The 15431-nt window shown below is 27.9% G+C and overlaps 1 protein-coding gene across 1 annotated transcript; it reads left to right on the plus strand.

The window, feature by feature from the left end:
* The first annotated feature begins 14225 nt into the window (after positions 1–14225).
* LOC119679557 (calmodulin-A-like) lies at positions 14226–14905 on the plus strand. Its single transcript, XM_038091984.1, has one exon. It carries the CDS (start codon positions 14392–14394, stop codon positions 14836–14838), a length of 447 nt encoding a protein of 148 aa, XP_037947912.1. The 5' UTR covers positions 14226–14391; the 3' UTR covers positions 14839–14905.
* The last annotated feature ends 526 nt before the right edge of the window (positions 14906–15431 follow it).

Here is a 15431-nt window from a genome sequence, read left to right on the forward strand (position 1 = left end):
TGCTAGAAGTCATTGGAGAATTAAGGAAAACCAACCATCGAAGAAAGATCTTTCTTTACCACGACCATGCGAGCTCCCACACATCAGATCAAAGAAAAAAGTTTTTGAGTACTCAAAATGTCGAATTGATGTGTTATCCATCATACAATCCTAATTTAGCCCCTAATGATTTCTTCTTCTTTTTAAACATTAAGTAAAAATGCGTTGCGAGCATTTTTCTATTTCCAAACAATTCTTTGAGACATTCAAAATCCTTGTTTTGGAATTATCAACTTCAGAGTGGCAAGACTGCTTCGAAAATTGATTCAATCGAAACACAGAGAGAAAGAGAATTGATGTGTCGTCCACCTTATAATTCCGACTTGGCGCGCAATTACTTCTTCTTGTTACTAAGGATTTAGTAAAAATACGTGGCGTGCGTTTTTCCACGTCCGAACAGGCCTTTGAGATATTCAAAACCCTTATTTTGGAGTTACCAACTTCAGAGTGGCAAGACTGTTTAGAAAATTGGTTCAATCGAGAGAGAGAGAGTGAGAATTGATATGTCACCCTCCTTACAGTACCGACTTAGCACCCAATAACTTCTTCTTGTTTCTAAGCAATAAGTAAAAATGCATGGCGAGCATTCGAACAGGCCTTTGCGACATTCAAACCCTTTGTATTGGAGTTACCAACTTAATAGTTGCAAAACTATTTAGAAAATTGGTTCAATCGAATAAAGACATCTTTTGTTCATCATGGAAAATATTTGGAAAAACAAGAAAAAAATCATTTTCACTGAATTACTACTGTGTTTTCATTGTAAGACGCAGGACTTAAGAAGCAGCCCTCATTATACCATATACTTTCTTTTTATTCTCTTCAATAATATCTACATAAAGAAATTTTTCGCAAATTTTTTGCAATAACAGCAGTTCTCCCTCCCCTTCAAATTAAGTGATGTAGTACGTTCGGTGTACAGGTGTCTTAATAGTCGTATACTATTTACATTAAAGCTTTTAGGAACACGTATCTTTTCCTAGCAAAATTTTGAATACACATATCAGTCTATTCAAGTTCTATGTGGATTGAGTTTTAAGAATACTTGCTCACCAATGATCCTTATTTTAAGTTATCACTCTACGTTAACTCCAGATTGAACTTAATGAAACATTTCGCTCTTTGTTAAACAACGTCAATTGTTCCATGTATACTTAAAAAAGATGCCACCGAAGTACTTGTTCTGAATTATTATTATCATTTTCCTTAGCAGTGATATATAACATATTCGAGGGAACATAAGAGACTGTTCTTGTTCTGCGGTTGGAAACAAACTCAATTTATTATATTTGTTGATACACATTTTAGTGTACTTAAGTCTACCTTGATTTCTACACTGAGAGAGAGATAGAGTGGGAGAGATTATAGACATATATATCAAACATATGGACAATACATTTCCATTTTCTATTTCTGAATTCGGTTTTTAAATCTGTTTTGTTTATTTTAGTTAGTCAAAGTTAAATATAGTACTAAGGCAGAGGATTTGCTTAATATGGCATACACAGTGAGTTAGAGTTAATTATGCATAGTATTAGGCCAAAAGATTATGGTGTCTTCAGGGGCGAGGGACAATATTTACTCGTGTTGATGTTGTTTATAAATTCGTGCTGTATTTAACTATTAATGGAATATAAAATTATAGAATATATAAAAAACTCTGTGTATAGAAACATAGAAAATATAGATATATTTATACATAGAAAACATAGAAATAGAAAACATAGTTATAATTACGATATAATTATAAATGTTGAGATGAGAATGAATTTATAAACAGGAATTTAAGTTGTAAAATTTAAGAATCTTCATGTCATTATCAACTCAAAAAGCTATTCTTAAGGTCATGCCTTACCTTAGCAGTTGTAAAACTTATGTTTGTGTGTATATTTGCGAAATAACTTCCGGCAAAACTGAAAACTTTTCGGTAGCAACTTACGGAACATGTCGCCGCATGTGGTAACATACTTTCCATATTTTCTTCTCTATTCTCTTTGAAGTTAGTTGCATTTCTTCCTTAATACCATACTTATGTTGTATCCTTTGGTTTGCAGACTAACACTAACTGAAAAGCCAAAACATATATAAGTAATCGTAAGAAGTGGTTAAGACAGCAATTGCAGCTGTGGTCATAAAACAACAACTGCATAGATTAGATACTTCATTAGATGTCCTCTAATATTTTTCAGTTTCATTTAAAAAAAATACCAGAAATATTCTTAGAAATAATAAGAAGATAAATGCATTGCTTATAAGCAATTTTCATAACAAGACTTGTTAATACATAAAAAAATTTTCTATTGCATTGGAAAAACTGCAACATCAACCTTTGGCTATTTATGCACTTGATTTTTACTTTTAATACAACTGATAACATTATTTATGGAGAAATTTACATTCTTCCATTTAATTCACTTGTGTTCTAGTTTTCATATACTTTTAATATTGCAATCATAATTTCATGGTTGGATATTGTGTTATTATTTTTGTGAAGTAGTAGGATTTACTTGATCTATTTGTTTTGAGGTTAAAATATCTGTGAACATTCAGTATTTAAATTATAATGAGAAAAATCCTTAAAACCTTGGCATGCGATGTTTTTGTCGAAATAAAGCGAAACTAAGACTTCATTGTTTTTACTTGATTCAGTTTATCTACATTATTCTGTGATTTAGAGACTTTTAGTTGAATAAGCTGATCTGCCTTCTCCGGATTGCTACGTGATGAAAGGGCTCAGTAGATATGATGATCCAGAGAGCGATGTTAGCGGAATTGTAGCTACTGGTAGGGCCTCTCATTCCAATAACGTTGATGGTGAACTTGCATCAAGCGATTCGCTATACAAACGTGTAATAAAGGAAAATATGAAATACTTCAGAAGGCACCGACAAACTACTGAAATACATTCTTCCAGATTATCAAATCTTCCAGATTTATAACTTTGCGAATATAAAAACTTCTGTTTGTGTTACCTATATTTTGCATGTCTTATTATTAAAATTTATTTATAATGTTAAGTGATCTCACCTATATTCGCAATGGAATTGGCAAAGAAGAAGAGATTCTTAAGAGAATGACGTTAATCAGAACTTTGTAAAATCGACTCAAATCGAACCTTTTGACACCATGTTAGGCTTCACCCAAAGTAATTCTCTATCTTGTGATCTCTTAAGTTTCATCACGGAACTGAACGTGCGTGGGGCAGATGTTCACAATGATATTAGGATATTCCAATTATTGGATCAAGTAGGCGTGATGTTACTGCTGCGATTGCTGCTATTAAAAAGGAATCTGGAAAATTGGGCTTAGCTACTTTTGAAGCAGTCAATATTTTCATTCATCTTTGCACTGTTATAACGAGTAACAATATGCCAGTAAGCAGATCAGATGATAAATTACCATTGTCAATTGGTATCACTATCAGTTTTGTAAGTACATTGAACTGACAAAACGTACTCTCTATATGTTGCTCAATGTACCTAAGTTTCCGTATGATGGAGAAACTTGGACGTCATTACAGAATAATAAGCAACATTAGTAGTCTTTGAATAAAAAGCTCAAGTTCATCAAATCCTAAATCACTTAAACAAAAAAAAAACTTAATAATAATTTTCAAATTCCTCAGCCAGTTTTTTTATGGCCGTAATTGACTCGAAATGCTTACTTTGGAATGGCATTTGTAACTATGAGAACAGATAGAAATCAAGAAATAAAAACAAAAATAATTTCAGATAATTTAAGAAGAGAGATGGCTGTATGCTAGTGTAAATCGGTTTCATAGGGCATGAGCTCAATAAGGCTTTGGCAAGTGAGTTTATTGTAGATGTTTGAAAGCTCCTGCAAATCAGTTTCATAGGACTTGAACTAAGTAAGGCATTCGACTTGTCACAGAATTTTTAACTGGACACTGCGGAGTTAAAAAATATTTAATGAATCTAGGTATTACTGGAGACGATAGCTGCAGACTTTGTTGCGAAGAAGAGGAAACAGCAGAACACATTTTGTGTCACTGTGATAGTCTTGCAAGACTCAGACATCGCTACTTATACACTACCTATCGGCTTATAACGGAATTAGGCAACATCTCTCAAAAGGACATATTGGCATTCTTAACTGCTACTCGTCTATGGAACTGAAGTAGGTGTGTAACAATAATCCTCGAGGATGCAATGACGCGGTGACTAGTTCCCAACTCTTTTTGAAACAAAAAAAAAGAAGTAAGGCTTGAGCAAGTGAATGTGTTGTGAAACTAGAGAGAAAGTCAAAGCCACATTATTTAAGTTGAGGGGTTTTGGAAAGAGTTACTGCTGTTCTAAAATAATTACTGTGTCATTTCTATGGGAATAATATCTTTTTAACATATGTTAAGAGTGTCAGTTAAGAATTTCAGGAAGGGCGAATCTTATTTATAGATAAGGTGAATAAATACATACATAAATAATAAATAAAAACAAGGAGGATAAATAAGAAGAACACTTAGAGCAACTGTTAGATAATGACGGAGTTAGTGAGTAATATGTTGCGTTTCCTTCTGTGACGATAACTTTGTCAGCAGTTATTTTAAGCGCCATCTATCTGTATAGCATGGAAGTATCTTCCTTTATTCTTATTTGCCTGAATATCTTATTAATTATTAATATTCCAAAATCGTCATCGTTCAGTTGAGTAACTTCTTAACTTATTTGCTTTTAACTTTGATAACCAGTGAAATGTTGAGCATATAGATTAATTAAATATTGATCAACTCCTTTCTAAACTATTTAATGTAAATATATTAAATGGAAATAAAACAATAATTATTTTACATTTATTCCGGTAATATTGACTTTATTTGTAGTTTTAAAAATTTTACAAAATAATCAAATATTGTATTTAGTTAGTATAAGTTTTAAAATTAGCAAATGAAATATAAAAGTGGATTAATTTTATAACTAAACGTAAATACATTAAATTCAATATATGTATATATGTATTTATAATATATATTTATTTACTTTTATAATTTGCAATACATTTACTTACTATTTGACTTAGTAATGTCTGTAATGCCTGTAATTCATACATTTATTTTCCTTTGGTTTTATTTGTTTTTGTTTTTATATTAACTAAGTTGAATTTACACAAGTTTCCATTTGCAATTTTCATATATACGTATATGCAAATAATCCATAATATCTTTATATATATTTATATATGTATGTATATATAATGAAAATTTAATTTATTTGTAAATTTCATTTATGTTTTATGCTTGTTTTAATTTGTAAATTTTCTTACTTCAATGCACGATACACCAATAAATTTTTAAACTTAGTACTATGGGCAATAATTATTTACTTATTTTCTTTTTTTTTATTTTAATTTTTTTTATAATTAATTTGTTTTTTTTTTATTTTGAATTTTCTTATACAATAATTCCAATGATGTTCTTTGTTCGCTCTGTATTTGTATTTTGATAATTAACATTTACGTCACTGATTATACTTAGAATAATTTAAATTAAATTATCTTTATTTAAATTTTTGTTTTAATTTTTTTACTGTAATTTTTATAAAAGTTTTGAGATATTTTTTCTTATTTATTGTTTTATATTAGTTCAATGGTACATATTTGTTATATTAATTTGAAGTAATCAAAATTTAATTTGTTGGCATTTCAAATTTGTTTTTTCTTTTTGGTTTCATTTTTGGTTTTACATTTACTAACATATACAGGGTGCTGCTTTGGATGTTAAGGTGATTATAGAATTTAGTATAGCAATTTGTTGCTACTAGAATAAAATACTCAAATTGCTATGTAATCAAATTTTGTATGGAAATATGTTGCTATAAAATTATTGGTAAAATTTGGTAGATATTTTCACTTCTTTAACAACAACACATTTTTCAAAAAAATTTAGTACTAAGAATTATAATAGAATTTAATTTTGAACAATTATTGTTCTTAAATTTACTGAAAGTCAATTTCTGTGACAAACTTTGTTTAAGGATTAGCATTAAAATTTAGTAATAGTGATAAGTATTTCAGTAGTATTTAATACTAAAATTAGACTAAAATTAGAATTATGAATGAATAAAACACTTGACTAATAAAATTTAAATTTACGGATAATTCCAAATGAATTTTAACACACAAATTAGTTTTCATCACAACACTGCAATTATAGATTATTATAAAGAAAATTAGTACTAAAACGAGTCACTAACATAATTAAAAGCATTTTGATTTAAATCACTTTGCTAATAAAATTATTACTAAATCAAAGCGTAGCAGAAAAATTAACTTTTAATAAAGTTTCAGTACTAAAAGTTTTAGAAACTAAATTTAACATTAAATAAATAATGAGTTAGGAGGTGAGTAAATCAGTCAAACAAAATTGTTCGCCATAATAATCAAATTTGATTATAATTATGAAATTAAAATTTGTTAGATAAAATTTTGTACTAAAACTAATTTCATATTATATAATACTTCAATCTACAAAATTTAGCATATATATATTAACTTTATATAGTTTTTTAACTTTGTAAAATAAAAATGAGCTGAAAATAATTTTAGTACTAAAATAGTTTCTTGATAAAAAATCATTAAATATATTAATATAATAATTTAATTAGTTTAACATGATTTACTATGATTTGATTTAATTTAATTTAAATTAATTTAATCTAACTTCATTACATTTAACTTCATTTAATTTATAATTAATATATATAAAAAATAATTATTCAGATTAAAGAAAGTCAGTTATAAAAATTAATAAATTCTTAAATAAATCTTAATTAATATTCTTAAATAATAAGAATCTTTAGCACAAAAATCGATTTTTATTATTGCGGAATTAATGTGTTGAGAAAAGTTTAGTACTAAAAGTAACTTAAGTTTTAAATCTGTTGTCAAGACACATTATAATATTAATAATATTTTGGTTAATAAAATTTTGGCTTAACAATCGATTTTCTTCTCTGGAATAGAATAGGTTCTCAAATAGTTCTAAAATCTGTTGTCTTAGACTGCTTAGGTTTTATTTTAATAGTAACCAAATTATATATTTCTGAGCAAGTAACTGAGTTACCAAATACTAACAGATATGAAAATATCCTTTCAATTACTAAGTTGTAAACTTAATTTTTTTTAATTAAGCAAGAAGTCCATTCCATATTAATTATAATTCGCCTAACAATCTTACACATTCACCTCAATAGTTTAAAAACCCTTAAGCCACAGCAACACCCTGTATATGTTATTTTTACTTTATTTGCTAACTTAATAAGAATAAATTTTTCTTATAATTTATACTTATTTTCATAAAAGTAATTAAGTCAAATTAATTTAATATTTAATACACATATAGTTTCGTAGTTTTTATAATATATATTTACTTACATATATGTAAATAATATTTTTATAAATTTAAATATACTTTAAAAGTAATTAGATTAATTTATTTTTTTTATTTTTTGTTGGTGGTTTCAAAAGTTTAAAAAAGTTTATGCTACTTTTTAATAATATTTTTGGATTATTACTAAAATTTTATTATATTTTGGTTTGATCTTCATTGATATTTTCTTATAAAATATTTACACTTTAATTTACTATCTTTAATAAAGAAAATAATAATTTAAGTAGTAAAAATAATTACATAAATATTTCTAATACTTAAAAAATTATTAAACTTTTGCAAAATATTAATTTACTAAAAAAAATTAAATTATAAAAAATAATAAAAATAAACAATAAGTTAAATAAATTGGCCTAAAACTATGAGTTACAAAGTCTCTCAGTATATATATAAAAAATCGCAAAAAGCCCATAAAATTTAGCTTAAAGCAAGATATCTTTCTTCTTTATAATTTCAATTTTTAAGATATTTTTTCTTCACCTCTCTTTCATAATTTTTTGTTTTATTTTTTTTTTGTTTATATCTATTTATATGTATATATATGTATGACACAAATTTAATTTCACTAATACATCATTACAATATTTAATTAAATTTAATTAAAATGTTTTGTTTTTTTTTAATTTTAATTTTAATTTATTTACAACATGCTTAACTACATTTTGAATTTTATTTTATTTTTATAAATTTTTATTTTTTGATTTATTTATTTATTTATTTTTTTTGGTATATAATTTAAATAATTCTTCTTTACTTAATTATGCTATTTATAAACTGAACATATTTCAGTTAATTTCTTCATATTCATCTCCTGTCGTACTTAATTACCACACTAATTACTATTGAATTAAAATTCTTTATCGTTTAATGTGTATTTGTTGCAAATTCGAATGATCAAAATTTTGCTATAATATCTTTTCTTTGGTTCAATTTTGCTATTTCAAAGAGTTTATATACATTTTGAGTTGAGGTTTTTTGAAATATGTTTCCTTTACTTTGTTTTAGACATTGTAACTTTGTTTCATGATTGTTTACTTATGCTAAGCCTTCTTCTTCTTCTTCTGTAAGATTTTGATGAGACACAAAATTTATCAACATAAAGTCTTAAGTCAATTTTTTCGATATATATATTTTCAAATATAAAAAAAAAATTTAATTACTTTCTTAAATTATATATTACTTAAATGCTTTAGGTAGTTTTTTTTCTCATTCATATATTTTTATGCCTAATTACATATCTTATTTCAACTGCTGTAGTGATTTTGAAAATTCCACCCGTTATTCTAATTCTTCATAACATCAACTAAATTATTTAATACAACTTCTCTATGAAGAGCCCAATGTTCGATCTGATCATCGAGCCAATAATTAAATGAAATCTTACATGAATAAATGGCTTTAGTTATAATTAGGAAAATTAAGCTAAAATTAATTTATTAAGTTTAATGATGGCAAATATCAAAGTTGCTATTAAAGTGAAGCTCAATTGAAGATTTTGTGCGCCGTCTTTGCCGTAGAAAGTCACACTCAAGTCACGCATTTCATTATCTGCAAAAAAGAAAATAAAAATAATAATTAAATTATTATTGTATATTATTATTATTTTATTCTATTTACTATTAGAATATGCAAATCCATTACATTTATAAATTATTCAAAAATTGAACATATAATATATTATATGTACAGTACAGTAGGTATAGTATCAGAACAAGAAAATGGATTGAATTTGTATTATCTTATTAAAAAAAAAATATTTAATTAATTTCAAATAAACAATTATCTGTTTTTTTACTACAATATTATAAACGTATATAAAACAAACATCCTAAAAATATTTCAATCGATGTTTACCATAAAGAAAAATTATTAATATGCGGATGTTCTTAAACAAAATTTAAATCAGAAGATGCTTCCTGAGGCGAATGCACACATATTATTATATTATTATATATATGTTATACCTTTATATTATTATTGTATTAAATTATATCATTTTATGATGTTAATATATAATATTTTTATTTGAAAATAAAATTTAAGTTTTAAATCCTAAGATCTGCTGATTTGCCTACATTTGTCAATCACTTTAACTTATTCAATCTAACTTAGGAAAATCTCTCCAGAGATAGCGCAGCAGATATTATAGGTCACATAGTTGCTACACGTAGGTAGGATTTTTAAAAACGTTAAAAAAAACTTTTATTCCTACCTATTCTTTGATACCAAGCATATAATACATGTTTCAGAAATCTATGACTAAAAGTACTTGATGTGTAGTTTTCGTATGGTACTGTGGGGTTCTAGCGACGTACCTATGACCTGCACATAATTTAGTGATATTGAACAGATATATCTTATAGCAGTCGTCATTTGAGGTTCATAGTCTAATTGATTAAACATATTTTAGAAGTATGGAAATGGGAGCTTGATTTCGGAACATTAAATAGTAGTATCGAAACCAACTATATTTTAAAATAATTGTGGAAAAAAAAAACACAAAATTGTCAAGCAATAATCATAACTTTAATTGGCCTCATATAACTATACAGATTATAAATTTTATGACTAATCAAATTAATGTTTTCGTTTCAAAAAATTCCTTAAACTATAAAGTGCATTTTTGGAGCTTGTTAAGTCATATAGGACTCAACAGATTCAATTGGAAAGAGAAAATCATTTTTTTAAGCAGATGGAAATATGCGTTTAAAATAGGCGAGGCCTAAAAAGGCGATATGTACTCAGATAGCTACTCAACACTTCACTGGGACGCCTTCACTTGGAGTTTATAAGTAGGAACTTAATGGTTGCGACCACTGACAATATGTTAAGTAATTAAGTAATAAATTTATTATTTATGAATTGTCCGCTTATTTGAAATGGTTATAGGTTGTATAGTGTAGGTTTCCTGTTTTGATATCTGACTGTGTTGTAAAACAGAGAAAAGCAAGTTGCAACAATGCATATGCAAAACTTATGTACAAAAAAAAAATTTGCAAAAACATATCGATCTATTAATATTGCGATTATTGTACGCATTTGTTTGTATTTAGGAAATTCAGTTAAGTGAAAAGTAGAAAATATTAAAGAAAGGAATATTTATATATATATATATATATATATATTATAATATATATATAAGAAATGTATTTAATTATTTAAAAGAATTAAACACTTTTTTAAGATTTGTTGTATAGTTATTAGTATAAAGGATATATCTACAACGAAGTAAGTTTTGATATTATTAAATTGATATTTCCGATTTCTGACTATATTTACTATATTTATTTATGTTTAATCTAGTTGAGTTACTGCACTTGAGCACTTTTACTCTCTATCAACGGCGAGGTCACTCCGTAACCCCTCTCTACGCCTTGACTGGATTATTGTTTATCACTTCATCAAACTAAGCAATAATTGCCTTAAATCTGCATACCTTCCCGAGGAGCCTGTAATTGTTTTGAGATTCGATGATGCGGTGCTGGTAAGCCTGTCAGTTTTCATAAATAATTTCAGGGCTCTGTCCTTTATGTATTTTTTGAACGGATCAATCTTGAGATATATATATATATATATATATGTATATGTATTCGTATAATATGAATGTATGTATATATATTTTATAAAAAATTTTATTAAATTCCTACTCTCACCAAATCATCTTCCATTTTTATTAAGGCTAGCTTCACGAACTCACTTCATAACCTTGAACTAGATTATTTTTTTAATAATTTTTTTTATTAATAATTTTTTCTCACGTGCACTTAAGCATTAGCTTTCATAAGTTTTAAATATCCTTTTGTTGTATTCAAAATTTTGCAAATAAAAACTAAATAAAATGGTATTCATTGTTCATATTTCAGTTTCTCGCTTTTATTCGGTTTCTCGCTCAAATATTTGCATTTTGCAAATAAAAGTGCGGGAAAAGCGGAAAAATTTTTAACATTTTAGCAACAATTTAAGTATTTTGTTTCCTGAGCTGAAAATTTCATTTGCAAGTTTTTGCCATTGAATCCATTTCCATTTTTCATTTTTCTCTGAATATTTTCTGTGTTCTTTTTTCTGCACTAGGATTTTCGTGACCCCTTCCTGGCGTAAAGCTAATCACGCTATTATGTGCATTTTTTGTTCCAGGTTAAGTATGCAGGTGCTGAAAATGCAATTATCCTTTTTCTAATTCGGTTGCAACATTGCAAGTTTTTGTAGTAAATCACGCGTTAAAATGAAAACGCGAAAAAACTGCAGCATAACGAAATTCGCTGAAATTCTCTGAAATTCTCTAAAATTTTCTGAAATTTTCTGAAATTTTCTGAAATTCAGTGAAGGGACGTGAAGGGAGGCAGCGAGAAATTCAAAATTTTTCTATTTTTCCGCCAATGTATTTTGATTAAAAACACGACTCGCGAATGCAAATCACCGGAAGTGGCACACAAGCATTCACACACACACACACACACACACACACACACTTACACACATAGACCCGGTGCAATGATAAGCGCTAAAGCACAACTCGAGTGACCTTTACCTGTGTTTGCTTTAGACTCGAGTGCAGGCATGCATTTATATATGTGTGTATGTGTGTATGGGTGTATGCGTGTGAGTGTCTGTATTTGTTTGCATTTCAGTTTTTGGTTTTTAAAATTCAAAAGTGATTTGCTTTTTGATTGCACCGCTGGCAGCACTTTTGAGGCTTGTTAACGGCTTGAATTTACAGCTTTAAGTGCGCTTTTCTCGTATTTTCTCGCTTTTCTCGCGCAATTACAACGATGATGTTGTGTCCTTGTATGCAACGCTAGTTGGCTTAGCACTATTGACTCTCAGATATCCTTAGTGCTGGATAAGAGTTATATGCCAAAGTTCAATTGTTTGAGTTAGACCAGTGCTCACAGAGTAGCTTTGCAGCTATTTGATGTGGAGTTAAAGCGCATAACGTGACTTAAATTAGTTAAAATTAAAATTATTTTTTACTCCTTGTTTTTATAGAGCGTATCCTGTTTAGAACTTGAACAGGATAAATACATTCCGTTTTTTTATATACTTAAATTACTAGTTTGTAAAAGTTAATTCAAATAATTTCCTTGGAATTTTTCATGGAAAAATTGTGAAATAAAAGCGCAGCACATAAGTTAATAAATGCTTTAGATCCTCTTTAATCCTGAAGGTTTACTTTAAAAGTTTTAATTATAATTAATTTTCTTTTTTTTTTGTTGTAATTAAAATAAACTATTTACAAAACATGCAAAAATTAATTGATTAAAAATTTTCATGCAAAATAGAAGAACTTTTATTAAGAAAAAACGTGAGAATAGTGAAGAAGAGAGTAAGAAGAAAATAAAAAAAAACTAACCTGACAAGCCTTGATTTAAAAAGGATGATAGATCAATAAGGCCATCTGCAATTAGGTTTTAAATTGCGGAAGTTAGTTGAGGAAATTGCAAAAGAGGAAAAATAGTGTGATTTGCAAAATAAAAAACAAGAAAAAAACAATTTTTTTTCACAAAAGAAAGTTAAAAATTGCAAAAAATTGGTGTATAAAAATTTATGGCTGTGAATAAATTTTTCTTTAAATATCTTAGAAAACTTTAAGACGAATTTAATGAACAAATAAATTTCACTTAATTTGAAACATTTAACTTTAATATATTATTAATATGTTAAGGTTAGCTGAATCAGTGCACTTGTGAACTTTTACTCGCTATTAACTGCTAGGTTTTCTCATAACCCATCTCAACGCCTTGATTGGATTATTGTTTATCACTTCATCAGACTAAGCAATAATTGACCCTTAGATCTGCATACCTCCCCGAGGAGCCTGTTACCATTCTGAGATTTGATAACGCGGTGTTGGTAAGACTGTCAGTTTTCGTAAATAATTTAAGGGCTCTATCCTTCATGTGTTTTTTTATGGGATCAATCTTGAGGTCCCTGAGGATGTCATTCGTCCTAACGTACAATGGTATCTTGAAAAGTCTTCTCAGAGCATGGCTTTGTGCAATTTCTAGCTGGCGAATAGTAGTGTTTAAGGCATTGTTAAACGGTACACATTCAAATAGAAGTTACGGATATATATCAGCTTCCTGTTCTTGGAATTGAGATTTTCATTTTTGAATAGCGGTTGGAGATGATGAAGAATTTTGGCACAGCTAATTATTTTCGTGTTCAAGCCATGTGAATTGGTTATATAGATTTCTATTATTTCATTTCCGTTAAATTCAATATATATTTTTAAAATTCATATTTTCTGCGAATAAGAACTTTATTAAATAAAGCCAAGATTTTACTCTGATACAATGTATTATAGAATTCCGTTACGATAACATTGAATTCAAATTATTTACTGTTTTTCTCAGTGCTTTAATTAATAAGTTGGCAGCACTGTTTTAAGTGTGCAACAATTCAGTTTACAGCTGTGCTGTATTCAGTATTTACTGTCAATGAAAATACAAGTCTATTGCTTCACTCATTCATACATACAGTGCTCAACTTTAGCCAAATATAATAAATACAAGAAAATACAAGAAATAATTCCAAGACCACTGATGATGGGTATTTAGCAACCTCTCGAAACAGCTGTAAAGTCAGTCAAAAATTAAATTCATTAAAATAATATAAAAATAATGTTTGTTGTTGTAGTTTACTACTTCTCGAAATCTCTCTACAAAAATAATAATTATTTTCTTTGGGAATGATTTTTGTTTTGATTTATAGTAACCTTTGATAATTTGAAATTATTTCAAAAATATTGTTAAAAGATAAATCAAATATAAAAGTTTTCAAATAAAAATAAAATTGTTAACAATAGTTTCAAAATTCTGGTCCATCAAAATTTGCTTCAATCCAACGCAAACGTTAGACATCGTCTGCGTAGCAAATCTTCACCAAATAAGTTTGGAACTTATTACCAACAACCGACAACCAAAAAATAAAAACAAAGTAACTGCAAAGCTATGGATGCCTTATCCGATGAGCAAATTGCCGAACTTAGGGAAGCGTTTGATGTTTTCGATCGTGACGGTGATGGATGCATCACAACAAAGGAATTGTGCATTATTATGCGCACAATGGGTCTAAATCCTACCGAAGCCGAGCTGCAGACACTGATCGATCAGATTGATACGGATGGTGACGGGGTGATTGATTTCAATGAATTTGCCAATATGATGGCAGATAAAATAAGGGAAACCATAACTGAGTCCGAAATCCGTGAAGCTTTCAAAATTTTTGATAAAAGTGGAAACGGTTACGTGTCACGTGTTGAGTTAAAACATATATTACTCAATTTGGGTGAGAAGATTTCTGACGAAGAGATAGACGAAATGATTAAGGAAGCAGATGTTGATGGTGATGGACAACTTAGCTATGACGAATTCCTTGGTGTAATGGTGAATAAGTAAAAATTTGTCGTTAAATTTTTACAATATACGCCAACATATGTTTTTTTTGCATATAAAAGTTTATTTACCTATTACAGTTGCCGATATATTTTACAAAAGCAATAAACTCAGCTTATTTTTCATAATATAATGCCATTGTACTTTATTTAGTAGTATGAGTCCTTTTGTTGGTAGCGCTGAAATCATTTATACTCAAAATATATTTTGAAATCAAAAAAAATTTGATTTCATATTCAAATATTGCTGAGATACTTTTTAATATTATCTACAGTTTCAATATCAATTTTAGTTTGGGGTCTTTTAAATGCAGTACAAGGATTAGATTAAAGAAAGCGATCAAGCCTTTATTAGATTAATTGGAGCGGTCAAACTGCTACGGTTAATGAACGTTGATTAATTCTTTGATATACATCCAATAGATTAACTGGAACAGTCAAACTGCTACAGATCCTTTGTAGACTGTTAATGAGCCTTTTGACATACATCTGTTAGATTAACTTAGCAGTCAAATTGCTACAGATTTTTTGTAGACTATTGAAGAATCATTTCGACATACATCTCTTGGATTAACTAGAGCAGTCAAACTGCTCTAG

This window comes from Teleopsis dalmanni, chromosome 2 (assembly GCF_002237135.1).
Source record: "Teleopsis dalmanni isolate 2A chromosome 2, ASM223713v2, whole genome shotgun sequence".
In the NCBI taxonomy this organism is placed as follows: domain Eukaryota; kingdom Metazoa; phylum Arthropoda; class Insecta; order Diptera; family Diopsidae; genus Teleopsis; species Teleopsis dalmanni.

Coding starts and splice junctions, on each gene's coding strand:
- LOC119679557 (XM_038091984.1), top strand. CDS start 14,392: ATGGATGCCTTATCCGATGAGCAAATTGCCGAACTTAGGGAAGCGTTT.